We start from the raw sequence: 15702 nt of genomic DNA on the forward strand, positions 1-15702 counted from the left end.
GGGCCTAAGTATGAGGCAGTGCTGAACTGGACTTCTCATGGCCATCTCTTCTAGGACCAATAAAATGTGTTTTGATGTAGAAAAGTAGACAAGATAACAGTCGATGAGAGATGTGCTAACACTGAGAGAGATGGGCAACGGACTTGGGAAGAAATGGTAAATCCATCTCTGACATACAGAACCTGTGCCTGTTTGCTATACCACTGGACGGCAGTGAGTCTGGCCGGACTCAGAACTGGCTGTCCTTGTCCTTTCTAAGGTTTCACAAGAGACCCATCTGGGGTGGGGGTTGGGGGTAAAGTTTACTCTGAACAGAGCAACAGTGATCAGTACTTGTTGGTTTTAATTGCATGCTGGTGCTCGCTAACACTGCTAAATCAAACCGTCCAGTTGGGCATGACACCCAAAGTGGGTGCCTGTCAAGGGAACAGAGTCCCTCCTCAGAGGTCAGTTGTGGCACTGGAGACAGACAGATGTAGTTTCAAATGCCAGCTCTGCCAGTCACCAGCTGTGAGACCAGGGCCACTGCATGTTTTAACACAATGTTCAGAGACTGCTTTTTGGCACTTCCTGGTTTGTATAAGTGACAGTATTATGTTTTGGAGTCTAAATATGTGGCAGGTCTGGCCTCCCAGCTTGCTGGGAATGTGCGAGTGTGCCACCACTCCTAGGTTACGCACTTTTGAAAAAAAGAGCTTTAGTGATCAGAACTCTAAAGTGAGGTGATGGGGCTAAGTAGTCTTTAGGCACACAGTGAGTTTAGACACCTAGTGGGTCCACAGCTAGAAATGTATGTTTCTGATGCCAGACTCATAACTTGTTCTGCTACATCTAGAACTGTCCTGCAGAACAGATCTTCCATTTCAGTTCCAGGTAAAGCACACGGACGTGGGTTCCTGTATCTCTTCTGCACACCAGACACGTGTATTCGGTGTGTGTGTGTGTGCACGTGCTCCACATAGAATAAAAGTTGAAGGCAGACTTAATTTAAAGGGCAAGCCTTGGGCTAGAGTAAGGTCCCTCTGAGATAGAGTGCTTCCCTTACAGTATGCTAAACCTACATAAGGCTTGATCCCCAGAACTGAAAAAAATCATAAAGAATAAGTCTATAAGCATCATAATAAGCATCCAGAGAAATTGGATTTTTCCCAATTTCCAATCCAGAGAAATCTGAAGTAGATAGATGTAAGATCCCCAGAACCTCTGTCCCATATCCCCAGAAGTGTCACCAGAAGTGAACCAGCACTGTGTACATCTCTGTCTTAGTTCATAGGTTATGTCAGCACAGCCTTAATTCCCAATCCCTGGCTTAGGAACTCACCTATTTCAATAGTATCCTTAGAGTCCTCCTGGATGGGCTCCTCCTCCCCTGCATCCAGGTCGATACGCTCTTCTTTGCTGTTGCGTAGACTCCAACACAGACGGTACAGCTGTGGAGAAAGCAGAGCATTTCCGGGAAGATGTAAGTATTGTCTTAGGGCTCTAGGGAAACAAGGGTATGCATCAAGAGAGGAAAAGAATACCGCCTCTCCACACCAAGAAAAGATGTATATCTGTCCTGTTCACACATCGTTTCTCACTGTGGTTGAAACACGAATACAAACACACATGCAGTCTATATACACTGTACATCATCATACTTAGAGAGAGACTGAGGGGGCAGCTCAACTCATCTCCAAACAAGGCATCTGTATCATCAGCTCCAAGGCTCAGAGGATGTCACAGAAGAGAAGACAAAAGGAATGAAAGAGAACACTGGGGAGGAGCGCTAGGAGAGTGTGTCCTAGACATGACCCACCATCGTGAGAGAATCGATGTATCATGACCAACCCTATCATGCCTTTTGGGTTTCTCCATTTCACAAGGAAGCTTAGAGTTAAGTATGTTTGTGGCTTCAATACTTCTGAAGACTGAGATATAGGAAAATAATTGATACAACATAAAAATCCCTAGCACAGAGCTGGGGAAAGACAAGCTGGTGAAGCTGCAGCTACAAATGCAGATTCTGTTTTACATTAAGGTTTTGTCTCAGATCTTGATAATCTGATAGTAAGGTTAAAGGTCTCTTAAGGATTCTACCAGTGTTTGTATATTTGTGTGCTGGACTGAAGTGTTCACACAACCCTTTTTCTCTTTCTACAGATGACTGGTGTGTGTTTTGAATAGGTGTGGCCCCCATAGACTCATGTTTGAATGCCTGGCCCATGGGGAGTGGCACCATTAGGGGTGTGTCCTTGTAGGAGGAAGTGCATCACTGTGGGGGCGGGCTTTTAGGGCTCCTAGTGCTCAAGCTCTGCCCAGTGTGGAATCAGTCCTCCTGGCTGCCTTCCCATCAAAATATAAAACTCTCAACTTCTTCAACACTGCGTCTGCCTGTATGCTGCCATGCTTTTTGCCATGATGATAATGGGATAAACCTCTGAAACTTTAAGCCAGCCCCAGTTAAATGTTTTATAAGAGTTACCTGGGCCACGCTGCGTCTTCACAGCAATTGAAACCCTAAGACAATTGGGTTAATTTTCTAGCTCTGTTCCTTTCCAAACCTGAGAATTCTAGAAAGCTGTTTTATGTTGGGTCGTCAGGCTGTTTTGTTTATAACGAGGCGGGCCTGTTTTTGGTTATCTTTCTCTGAATTGGTAAATCTATGAAAGAACTTTAACCCAGCCACAGCATCTCAGCTAAAGAAGTGTATCATGATTTCTAAAAGCTTGAAGTGGGTGAGCACTGATAGAGCGATGTGACCTGAATGTCTCCTCCAAAACAAATATCAGAATGTAATGGCCAGTGTGACCATATTAAGAGCTGGGATCTTTCTTTTGATTATCTTTGGAGGTAGAGAATCCAATTACTTCTTAATACTGCTACCATGGAAGAATATGTTTGATAAAAAACTAACAGAGATGGTGAGGATGACTTCAACCCTTCCTCCTTCTCTCTCACATGCAGATTCTGCCATGATACTAACCGCCATGTTATGAGGCTGTAAGAAGCCCCTCACTACACAAAGCCTCCCAGTCTGTGATTTTCCAGCATCTATAACTGTTAGAGAAACAAATTTATTGCTTATAATCTACTTAGTTGGTTGCATCCAATTATAGCAACAGAAAACAGAATAAAGCATACTGTTAAGAAATGCCTCAATTAGAAAATTCCAAGAAGTAAACCTCAGTGCAGGTTTCCCTGGGATGATCTCTGTAACACGCGTGCTCCTTGCTGGGCTGTGGATGGTTTGGCCGAGGAACTTTCACAAGAAATGTGACTTCTGTCTTTGGGCATGACTAGATGTCTAATCTAGTATTAAGTTGCTTGTTAAGTGACCATGCTTTGTTTGTAGCTGTCACATGGGGAACAGAATCTACAAAACAGTCCCTAGTCTGAAGTCTGGACTGTAAGGACTTGCACCAGACAGTGCTACAGCAAAGCATTCCATGTTTTTCACTGCGCATCCTTCTGCATGAAACCAAGGATAAGCTGGATTATTGCAGCCCTGTAAAGTATGGGAAGCTCATGTGGGTGCTGCAGCAAGGGGTCTGTGCAACGAGGGAGGGAAAGTTTTCAAGCGGATACTCACGTGCACGTCTGGAATGGGCTTGGTGAGGAGGGAGATGACCAAGATGGTGATGACGCTGATAACGAAGAGGATGATAGCAAAGTACAGATAGTGGACCCCACAGATGATCTTGGGACAGTTGCTGGGCTCCATACAGCTCCCAGTTCCATAGGCAAACTCAGTAATCATACGGGAGATTCCAATCAAGAAGCCAATAATCAGTCCCCAGAAGGCTCCCTGGGAGGAAAGAAGCCTGGTTTAACTGTGCTGAAACCAGAAACTGACATTTTCATATCCTAAGTAGTAGAAGACAGAAATGAAGAAACAGAGGAGAAGAGGCCCCTTCAGGCCATCAGAGATCAGAACACTGACATTTTTATTCAGACCAGAACTGTTAAGGATCACTTTCTATGAGACTGTCTTCATTGTTTCAGCAACATGGTATCCTGGATCATGACACAAGAATTCAAAATATAATGGGATCAATTGTCTTCTAGTTGATATAGACTATTAATGGTGTGTCTTAATTCAGAAACTTCCTTCTAACATAAAAACTGGTTCAAAGGTGAGGGGTGTAGCTCAGTAGTGGAGTGATGGCCTAGGGTGTGTGTTGTCACAGACTCAACCCTCAGGACCACAAAAATAATAGCCGTAATCATTTGAGTCTGCATGCCTTTGGCTAACATCCTCACAAGACTCCAGATTTGGGTACAATCTGAGACAAAGTGATTAAGGGCAATTTATCTTTTCTGAAGACATCATAAAACAAATTAAGGAATTTTTAAGGGATGAAGAAGAAAGGAACTTTTCCATAAGAATATATAGAACATTTCCAGAAACCCACGGGTCCTTCTGGCTTCACATCCAACCTATCCAGCCCACCAGCTCTCCTGCATCCTTCCGGCTCAGTGAATCTCCCACCAACAAACCTAGTTCAAATCTCACTTCCAGCACCCCTACCTAGTCTGGCCACACCTGTCCGAACCACAACCTACCCCAACTTCATAACAACTTGCACTGTCTGTCCAACACTCTCTGGTCACTTCTGTGCCATGTCCCATTTCTGTACCCAACTAGATCCCCCACATCCTTCTCCAAGGTCTAGCCTAGCAAGTCTCTGACTCATTCCTGCCTTCTCCTCAGCCTACCTCATCTAGCCCAGGCCTCCACATCCAGTTCCCTTGACTAACTTGCTATTTCTACCTACATCCAAACCTACCTCTAGGCTCTCAGCAGGACCCACCCTATCTGACCACAGGCAGCCAACCTCTGTACCCAGACAAATAGCCAACATCCTTCTTCAGGGTCTGGCTCAATGAGTCTCCTTGACTCTCCCCATTTACACTCTCCCCAAACTTCCAGGTCTACTCCTTGGTCCCATATCCACTGCCTCAACCTAGTCTGGCCACCATATCTTCACTGAAACTCATTTCTAGGCTTCTGTCAGGACTCTACATGCCTACTTCTAACCCCCAGACCCCTCTAACACCATATCCAACCTCTCCATGTAGCTAGATCTACCCATACACTCCAATCTTACACTAAGAACACATGCTAGACCAGTGCAGACCTCTCTGTCCACCAGACGTCATTCTGCTAGACCCAGTCCAACTTCTGGACTCACTTTGTAGACCAGGCTGTTCTTGAACTTATAGAAATAAATCTGCTTCTGCCTCTCGAGTGCTGGGATTACAGGTGTGCTCCACCACTACCTGGCTTACCTCCCTTTATACATGCAATGTCACTAATTTTAGTTTGAGAGTGGAATTTTACTGTGTGGTTGACATTAAATTTGAATGGGGTTTGTATATGAAATGCAAAGGCTTTAAAGGACTAGAGGTTGTATTTTTAGAGATCTGTTCTCACCCTTTCTTTTTGCCTCCTTCCTTCTTTCCTTCCTATCTTCTTTCTTTTATTTGACTTCTTTCCTTCTGGCCAGTCCTTGCCTAGAGAACCATACCCACTGCCAAAGACCACAGTCAGAAAGCTCAATGACAATTTATAATGTTAGCAGTGAGATGGTCAAAGAGAAACTACAGGATCTTGTCAAACATTGAGCAATCTTGTTGCTAGTCATCTGAACCCATATACTTCATACTCCAAGCACATTGTCTTAGTTACTTAGTTACTTAGTTTTGCTGTGGCAAAACCCCATGAACAAGGTAACTTATCAAAGAAAGCATTGTAATTTGGGGCCCACAGTTCCAGAGAGTTAGAATCTATAACCATCATAGCAGAAGACACGGCAGCAGGCAAGCATGGAACTGGGGCAGTCACTGAGATAGAGCTGCTCTGATTCATAAACACAGGGCAGAGAGAGATAGAGCTAATAGGAAATGAAATGGGCTTGTAAAACCTCAAAGTCCAACAAGGCCAACTCCAACAAGGCCACACCTCCTAATCCTTCCCAAACAGTTCTACCAATGAGGCTCAAGCATCAAAAAGTAGGCTATCCTCATTAAAACCACCACATACTACATTACTGGCTATTTAACAATGTCATCTATGCTAATTTCCTAGGGTCTTTGTCTAATTTGTTTTCTCTGTTCAGGGGAGTATAGAGGGTTTTTTGTTGTTGTTGTTGTTTGTTTGTTTGTTTCTTGCTCTAGGTTAAATAGAATGAGCTATTTAATCTATTCAGACCCTTAAGAATTAGATCACAAATACTTGTGAGTGCTGGATGTAGGTGCTAAGAACCTAACTCCAGTCCTCTGTAAAGGCAGAGCATGCTCTTAGCTGCTGAGCTCTCTTTTTAGTCCCACAAAAAAAAAAGAATAGTCTTTGCTTTTTAATTTTTATTTTTTTTTTACTATGTGTGGGGCAGAGGGTAGGGTTGCACACCTGATATGAGAGGAGGGTGTGTGCACACCACAGCATGAAGATCAGAGGGCAGTTTTGTGGGGTTGGGTCTCTCCTCCCACCTTTACATGGGTTCTGGATGGAACCCAGATCACTAGGCATGGGAGCACTGACACCACTTAGCTAGCATCTCACTGAGAAATAGCATTGATGAGGTGCTCCCTTAACCTTTTCCTCCTCATCTACTTCCTCCCCTCTTTTCTCCTCCCTCTTTTCAATTCATCTCTTGTCTCCCCTTTATGCTTAAGAAGATCTTGACAAGTCTTGAAGCCTTGTTTTCAAGACCCTGAGCTGTTCCTTACTAAACACAGTTCCTGGCCATCCCTTAGGACCTGTCCTTGCTATTCTCGGATCTTCAACCATGGCATGTCAAACTAACATAAATAGATACCACATGGTCTTAACAAAACTCGAAGAGATCATTGTTGTATCTGGACTGGATGGTTCTCTGGAAGTGCTGACTTGTGTGTTTGAAGATGTCCAGATTATGCCTTCCTGCTACCACCAGATCTGTGGTTCTGATTCTAGACATTACCCTGCTGGAATCAGGAAAAGCAAAATCTCTTATATTTGAGAACCGTGGAACTCTGCGCCAGTTCTCACCGTTAGTATTTGGAAGTACTGAGTGAGTGACCTTGTGCTTTACCGCAAGAATAAGTAAAGCTTTAGAACACACTGTTTGAATTTGTATTTTAGAATTCTCCCATGAACCAGCTTTCTGACACTCTTTTCTAAACTTATCCCAGTATATTTACTTAGAATCTACTAATCTGTAAAAAAAAAAAAAAAAAAAATCAACTTGAGTTGTAGTTCTGATCTCTCTGGGTCTATGAATAAATCTATGCATCCAGTTGTGTGTCATCAGAAAGTCTGGACTATCTTCATCATGAATGAAGAAGGAAGAGATACACATGTATTGATTTGGGTACCTCGAAACTCTATATTTCCTTGGTAGAGTATTCATCTGTTTCTGGAAGAAAATCAAAGCCATGCCATCCTGTGTATTGTGTCAGACAATCAGCATGTCACATGGGCAGCAGACACCCTTGCCCAACCCTTCCCATGTAGGTGGGTGTTTGCACAGCACATCCATTCATAGGCATCACTTCTATTGTACTTTAAACTTGATCTCACCCTGTGGATTCGGATTCACTAACCTGGGTTTCAAAGGTGCTATTTCTAACCACTCTGGCCCTGTTTTTCCAGCTGTGTCTTTGGTTCTTCACACATACAAACACCCTCTGTAGACATGTGAAACCCATACAAATCCCTCACGTTCCCCTTCCATTTCCACACTGGCCAAGGCTGCTTCCTCCATCTTTCTCCTCTAACTTTAACCCCTTTTCTCCTGTGAGGAACCTTCCCTGATGGTTCCAGTGTCTGCTGACATGGCCCCTTTTGCATCCCTGCCTACTTACTCTTTGTCCCACATCTTATGGCTCATTTGTCACTTGTCTTACACAGCTTTACCGATGAACTGCCTGAGCGTCAGGACTTTGTCCTTTCTGGGGCCCTGAGGAATTCCGACTAGAAAGGCAAGTTCACACTGTAGATGGCTTCCACTAGAACACCCTGTGGAGTTGCTTACCCAGGAACTACAAATAAAACTTCCTAGTGGGAGCCACAGAGTCAGGTCAGAGTCACAGAGATTGGATAGTTAGAAACAGTGGAGCCATGGCAGCGAGAAGGCAGGTGTGTGAGAGGAACTCGGAAAGCCTTATTGTGCACAGAAAAATTTATGCAGCAGAGAAAGTGAGGCCTTCCTTACTCATATAATGACCACAGAAACCTCCACTTGTAGCTCACACCTACTCATTCATCAGAGAATTTATAATGGGGGAAAAACCTTTTATGTTTAACATATGGCCAACTTCACTGTGCACCAGTGAACCCATCCTGGGCAGAAGCTATATGTATGTGCAGAGTGACATGTGACACTGGTTTCTAACTCATACCTCATGCACTACACAACCTATCTTGTCAAAGATCAAGGAAGGAGAAGCTCTCTTGTCATAGATTATATACTTCACCCCAAGTAGGAGACACCTCTGTTCTATTTCTCCTTTGTTAAAAAAGGCTCTTCCTGTTTAAAGTTAGTCTTCTGGAAGGCAATGCAAACACAAGCATTTCAGAGACCAAAGAAAATAAAACCAAGTACCTAAATAAGAAAAAAAAAAAAAAAAACGATTGGATGGGAAACATACACTATTAATTGGTGCCTTATAGCAATGACAGGGGAGTCAGAGAAAGAGAGCGAATCTGATACTAACTCCTGAGGGTTCATGCCAACTCTCAGGGAGCTTTATGATGCCTTGAGGCATACCCGTCCAAACCTATAACTGCCTATCCACTTCTGTCTGAAATCTCTGAGACAGAGTCCTTTCCACAGAGACTATGCAAATCCCCATAAACAACTTCTGCAGCCAACTGGGTTTTCTGGAGGTGCTGGAACGATACCTACTTGTTCATTGACTCTCTTGCAGAAAATGGCAAGCAGGAAGACAGCAGCAATGGGTGGCCCCAGGTAACTGGTGATAGACTGGATGTAATCAAAGAGCTGCCCGCTCTGAGCAGACTGCACAATGGGGACCCAGGCAATGCTGATGCCAATCAGCACAAGGATGAACAACCTGAAATCAGAGCACCACAACAATATCAGGGCGCTACATGAATAAGTGTATGCATGTCCATAATATATATGCACACACCTATATGCAGATGTCACAAGCATAAACATTCATGCACATATGTATTATATGTGTGTTATATGCATATCTCATGTCAACACAGTGAAGCAAAGTAAGCAGATTGAGTGCTGAGACTTCTTTCTTCCTTCATCTGTTTACGTGAAAGTTACCTGTGTCTATGAACAATGGAAACATTTTGACTTTCAACAGTCCCCTGGGCCCAGTGACCTAACATACAAGACTCCCACTTGGGGAGGAATCAAAGTATAGGTACAAGGTCATAGACTCTGGAGCAAAGCAATAGTGGGTTCAGGTTCTTATTGTCTCTACATGATATAAAAACATGTTACTTAATCTCTCTCCAAGTCTCCAGTTCTCCAGCTGAAAACTGAGATTGGAATAAAGATTACCAAGTGAAAAACTTCTCGAAAATTAGAGATGATAAGTTTTTTTTTTTAACACCATATCCTTTTGTAAAGAAGACTAGAATTCCTGTACCCCATGTGTATATAAAGCAAATGAGTACTGTTTTCACATAGATCTCCCTCTGGGATGACCCTCCCATACCACACACTATTTACCCAAACCCTACCTTCTATTTCGGACTCTAAGATCTCACTCTGCCAAGCCTTCCCCTACTACACTACACCATGCCTGCTTCTTCCTTCTCTGAGTCCTTGATTGCTCTTACAAACCATACAATTGTTTCAGGTCACCGTGAGGTTGTTCAGTGCTGAGCAAACCCAAAGCCAGTAGTTATGGGATGCTTACTCGAACTGTAAAGGTCAACATACTGGTTCCCGTCTCAGTAGAAGCCTTGTAAGGAAACGGCCAACCAAGGCCTCAGTGCTGCTTAGGAGGGTGCAAAGCAGTAGATTCTGCGCTGGCCAGTGCCTAGTATGTGCAAAGTGCCACGTGTAATCCCAGCATCATTTGTTAAAATACATGTGCACATAGCTAGTGCTTTTATAATTTACGGGGGATGTTCACAAATAAAATTTCAGTCCATCGTCTCTTCATCTTTGAAACAAAAATGGTGCTTCAAAGGGTTGAGACATCAGGGACACTGGAGCCACACAAAAAGAGCAGTTGAGAGAGGTGAGGATGTGAGGAGCCTCAAGCATTGAAGAGCCCTGGGTGGGGACTTAAAATCAGCAGCAGGCGGCAGGCCTGGCTCTGTTCAGTCCAGTGCAAGCTAAGACAACTGCATTCTGTTAATGCTCACTGGCTGTCCGAGATTAAGAAGTTGATTTCTTATGTCGCTTCTAACTCCAGTGGAGGGAACATTGTTCAGTTGTTTTCTATGTGAATTGAAGTGCTGGGGATCTAGCCTGGGGTATAGCGCTTGCCCAGAATGTACAACTCTCTGAGTTCAATCCTCTAGTACCACAGAAATTAAAAAGCCAGTGACGGGTAAATATAACTGGCCACAAAGATAACTCCAATTGTGCTCACTGTGCGTGTATCTGTTCCTCTTGCCTAACATGAAAACTACGGTGGGTGGAACTTTCATGATAGTTTAAGTTTCTGTGCTACAGGTTGGGATGCATGGGGCTGCATTTACCTTCCTGCAATCATGAGCTCCTTCTCGGATGCTCCCTTCCGGATCTTGGTGTAGATGTCCATGGTGAAGAGGGTACTGGCGCTGTTGAAGATGGAGGTCAGGGAGCTCATGAGGGAAGCCATCATGACGGACAGCATCAGGCCTCGAAGTCCTGCAAGACAACGGGTTTTGAGTGGCATACCCATCAACACAACCCCTGCCGCTTGTGTACCGGTACCCAACATTTGTTCGCTCTTAGAAACCATGTTGTGCCCTGGAATTTATCACTCAAGAAAGAACAGATGTTTTAAGAAGCAGGCTGTGGCTTTAAATGCTAAGACCTCGGCAGGCAGTGATTGAGAGACAAGATATACATTAGGTATGTTTCAATTAAACGATGATGATGGTGGTGCTGAGTGTGGGGTGGTGGCAGGGGCAGGTGGTTCCAACCAACAGGACTTTCAGAAGGACGCTCACCAAAGGATTCATCATGGAGCAGAAGGATGTCTAAATTAGATTGAAAAGAAGCTGAGAGGGCATCTGGAAGTGGGAGCCTGGCGCAAATCCCATCTGGCAAGGGTGTGGCCTGCAGGGCGTGATGGCTATTCTTGGTGGTTAGCTTGAGTGTATCAGGAATATATACCAAGGGACTGGGTACATCCCTGAGGGGTTTTCCTTAATTATAAATCACTGGAAGTAGGAAGACCCACCTTTGATCTGGATCTTTTGAGGTGGAAAGATCCACCTTCTGGGCCACACCTCCTGGTGGCAGTCACATAGAGGGTGTGGAAGAACATTCTTGCTCTTTGCCTGCTTGAACCTCACTCTAGCTGGCAAGTTCATTCCTTCACTGCCCTTAGATCCTATTTCTTAGGGATTCCAGCATCTACTAAAGACCAGCTGAGACATCCTCATGGACCAAACAACTAATATTCTGGGCTTTCTGTTGGAAGACGGTAACGGTTGGACCAGCTGGACCACCCTAATAAATCACCTGGTAAAGCAGGTCTGCGACACAGACTCGTGGCCTCCAGCAGGACCTGCTTAAACTCATCAGCTTTGTCATTAGTGGTTTGAGCAGTATAGGGACAAACAGTTTAATTTAATCGAATTTTTCTAATTCTTATTAAACCTTCATTCACTTATATTCTCAATAAATGTTTGATAAATCTAATTGTATAGCAGCCTAGCACCGCCTGTCCCCAATTACGGTACATCATCTGACTAAGAAAGGTAAGAAAAGTAAACCAGAAGGTAAGTACAAGATAATTAGGAGACAAATGGAGAGAACTGGTGGGTTAGTGGGGGGACACTCTGGCTGAGAAGCTGAATCTACAGTTAGGAGCAGGAGAGGCAGCCTAAAAAGATGGGCAAAGAGATAAATAGGAGAAGATAATATTATGAAGCCAAAGCGAAAGATCAAAGAAGACCAGCTGATTAATGACATTAAATGCTAGTGAGTGATGGTTGTATGGTCTATTCCAAGAGAGGAACTGGGGACTCAGTATTTACAGGAACTTGGTGACAGCCAAAGAGGCTAGAAACAACACGTGTGCAAACAAACGTTTTGTCATTTTGCACTCGTCTTTTTTGTTGTTCACCATGTGCTAGGGTCTCAGGAGAGCAGAGGTGCAGAGGGTCAATTTGGAGAAGGGATACATCCTTTCCTGCAAATACCAGGGTGACTTTTGCTCACTGGACTCTTTGTTAATAAGCAGTCAGGTTCGGTGGAGGAGTTAAACATTACTCCCGCTCTTATATGATTTGAACACAAATGCTTTTTTTGTCCCCCACAAGTTTTCAGACCATTTCCTTTCTCAGCCTGACAAATGGATAAGACCCAGGATTTCTATACCCCAATCAAACCATATGTCATGAAGACATCAGTTAAACTCAAAAACTCGGAAATGGTGCTTCCACCCTTGGACACACCCCTTGCTGGGAAATGGCTTTGTCCCAAAACGCACCCGGGAGACTGGTTGGAGTCTAAACCAAATCAGCCTCCCAAGAAAGTCTCACCATTAGGCATGAGCTCCACCACCAGTGTGGGATAGGCGATGTTGGTACAACCCACTGGGGTGCCGCAGTGTTTCTTACATTCCGAGGGGAGGACACAGGCGATCTTTTCTAGAAAGAGATGAAGACTCACATCAGCAAACATTTGTTGGGGAGATGGTTTCATGTTTACCTTCTTAGAGCAACACTTCCAATAAGACATTCCCGCTCAATGCCTGGAACAGTGCCAGGAAAAGATGGCCTCTCAGCTAAGCCCTCGGTGTCGTAACTCGGCCCTGTCAGCACTGATGCATCCTGAAACGTTCACCACGAGAAAATGTTTCTTAGGTAGAAAACGAAACAACACAAAAATGATCTGGGGGAAGGAAGGAGATGCCTGCCTGCCAAAATAGCTTAATTGTCTTTTTTTCCCCCTCTCCTAAAAGTAACAGTAGTTTGTAGTTCCTGGTTGTGAGATTTATTTTAAATTTCTTTTAGACAATCCCTAGAAAATGAGGGTGATTCCCCAGATGTGAGAAATCTGGGGTGGGGATAAGAAAGAAATAGACAGGGAGGAGAAGGAAACGTGATCTAGAATCTGGGAGGAAATCTAGAGACTTGTACGGAATTCAGCTCAGACAACACGTGCTAAGTACTCATGTAACACTGCCCCACACAGCACCAATGCACCATAGCAACATTCGGTAAATAAATATGTTCAGTCGCCATCACTATGAGTCATTCATTCTGTTTGCTAAACAACTGGCTCGCGGTATCTACGTGTGACTGGTTCCTGGATCCTCCTTACCCAGTGGACCCGAAGTCTGCTGGTGCTCAGCCCCTTAGATAAAATGTCATAGCAGCTGCTGTGACGCATGCATACCTTCCCCTTAAGGTGCCTCTAGTTTACTTACAGCATATCACAAGTTGTAAATGCCATGGAGGTAGATGCTATACTATATTGTTTGGGAAAGTGATGAGGGAAAACTTACATATTATATATATAATATATTGTGTGAATATTTTAATATTTTTCAATATAGGAGTGAGTGGTTGGAGAGCCACACATGTGTGAGTTAGGAATGCAGAGGCCAACTGTGCTTTTCTCATGGTGGATAAGCCAGCACACAAACGTGAGTCCCTAGAGAGGCCTGCAGCCAAGGACAACACAGCAAATGCTTGCCAACTACCCTGACTTCACTTTGGAGGATGCTTGCCAACTGTCACCTGCTTTACTTATCTATCCTTGTTCTTTTTGCATCTCAAAACAGTTTTGATTAGTAACAGCTAACAAAAGAAAGCTTTCATTAATGACAGCTATGTGTCAATGACAACGCTGAGAGGCCACAGAAAGACCAGAGACAAATCTGTCACTCAAGATGGGAAAGTGTGGGGCACTGGCAAGGGAAAAATGTCACCAAACAGGGCTCAGAGCACCAGGCCATCAGCAGCTGTCTGGGCCCATTAAAATTGTAAGACAAATTATTAGACACTGCTACAAGCCTGAGTGTTGGTACAGAACTGTAGTAAGGGGGCGGGGAGAGGGGGGAGGGGAGGCAGAGGTCAGTGTAAGAAATTAGGGAGTTCGATTTTCCTTCCCCAAGGTGGGTTTCAGAGATCAAAGACAGGTTCTCAAACAAGCCTGCTATTCAACAACTTTAAAAATCTAAAACACAAATAAGTAATACATTTATTTAAAAAGACATCAGGGAAGGCAACCCTGAGATTTCCATGCCCCTGGTTGTGCACACTGCCTGAACCGGGCAAACCCTGATTTTTGGTAGTCATAGAGAGGGAAACAAAGGAGGAGGGAGTCAGAGGGCTTCCGTAGTGCCTTAGATCCAGCAAAGAGTGGAATTACCTGTGTATAGAATCCGGCTGATCATTCCTGGCATCACCATGAGAAACATGGGCAGTAGCTTCAGATAGCCACACAGGGTACAGCCAGCCTTCACGTGAGACATGTTCTTAGCTGAGAGGCATCGCTGCACAATGACCTGCCGGGAACAATCCAGTAAGGAGCTGTGCAGGCCGAGCCCCCTTCTGATATCCCAGCTTCCCTGTTTCGGGTCATGCACCCAGCCCACCTTCACACCCATACTGCGTACCTGATCTGTGCACCAGTACCACAGGGCAAGGATGGCCAGGCCAAAGATGAGGCCAGGCCATGGCATGTCTCCCTTAATGGGGTCTCGGAATATATGGAAAGAGTCAGCCCTGGGTGTGTAGCATTCTTCCTTGACAGTTATGTTTCCATCAGAAACCAAAGTTGGAATAGCTTTCATGTACTTATCCATGAAGGCCTCATACCCTCCTACTTCGTGGAAAGCTGAAAATATTGGAAACAGAGAGAGAGAGAGAGAGAATAATGTGAACAATTTAACTTCTTATAATGATTTATTCTACACGTATCTTAAACACCATGAGTATACCAGCATAAGAGAACACCCTTGATGTATGGTTTGCGGAAAATTATCTTCCCTCCAAGTCTTAAGTTTCTTCTTTATAAAAATGGGAGTGTTAACTCTGCCCAGCCTTCTTGGGAGATGCTGAGACAGGCTACAAACAGTATGAAGGGGGAGGGAATCTTATCAAAGGAAGACCTGGGCTTTGGACCACATGCAGACTGGTTTTCCTTTAAATCCCAGCTGTCAGCACGGGCACAGCAACTCAGAACACAAACTTACAGACACATTCTGGAGTCTGGACCCAGGCCAAATAGCTGGTCCTAGGGACACACCAGGCATGGGTGAGGAATCAGGCCCTGCCACCTCTCAGCTCAGGATCAAGTCCTTCTAGCCTGTGATTTGCTAACCTCCCAGAGCATGCTGGAGGAAACCCAATGAAAATTAAACTCTAAAGTGTAGACAAGAGTCCTTGAAGGTAACACAGAGGGTCCTATACGTCTACAAAACAAAATGTGTCGAATATCATTTTGGAACAACTAAGCTTTCCAGTGCTGTCTTTTATAGTCAATTTCAAGAGACGTTAGGAGACACCAACAGTGAATGAACAATTTTTAAATTTTGTCAAATAAAGCATAAAATGAAAAAGATTACCTGTCACCA

The 15702-nt window shown here is 44.2% G+C and overlaps 1 protein-coding gene across 2 annotated transcripts in view; it reads right to left on the reverse strand.

The window, feature by feature from the left end:
• The window catches only part of SLC5A1 (solute carrier family 5 member 1), a gene marked incomplete at both ends in the record, with an annotated part of 59800 nt that overhangs the window by 360 nt on the left and 43738 nt on the right, over window positions 1-15702 (reverse strand). For both annotated transcript variants that reach the window (XM_080940861.1, XM_080940860.1), the window contains 7 exons: window positions 1322-1430; window positions 3572-3787; window positions 8871-9039; window positions 10661-10811; window positions 12659-12766; window positions 14496-14631; window positions 14743-14963. In XM_080940861.1, the coding sequence (XP_080796987.1) occupies window positions 1322-1430; window positions 3572-3787; window positions 8871-9039; window positions 10661-10811; window positions 12659-12766; window positions 14496-14631; window positions 14743-14963 (1110 nt within the window). The remainder of the gene's footprint in view (window positions 1-1321; window positions 1431-3571; window positions 3788-8870; window positions 9040-10660; window positions 10812-12658; window positions 12767-14495; window positions 14632-14742; window positions 14964-15702) is intronic.

This window comes from Micromys minutus, assembly GCF_963924665.1.
Source record: "Micromys minutus genome assembly, chromosome: 1".
Classification (NCBI taxonomy): domain Eukaryota; kingdom Metazoa; phylum Chordata; class Mammalia; order Rodentia; family Muridae; genus Micromys; species Micromys minutus.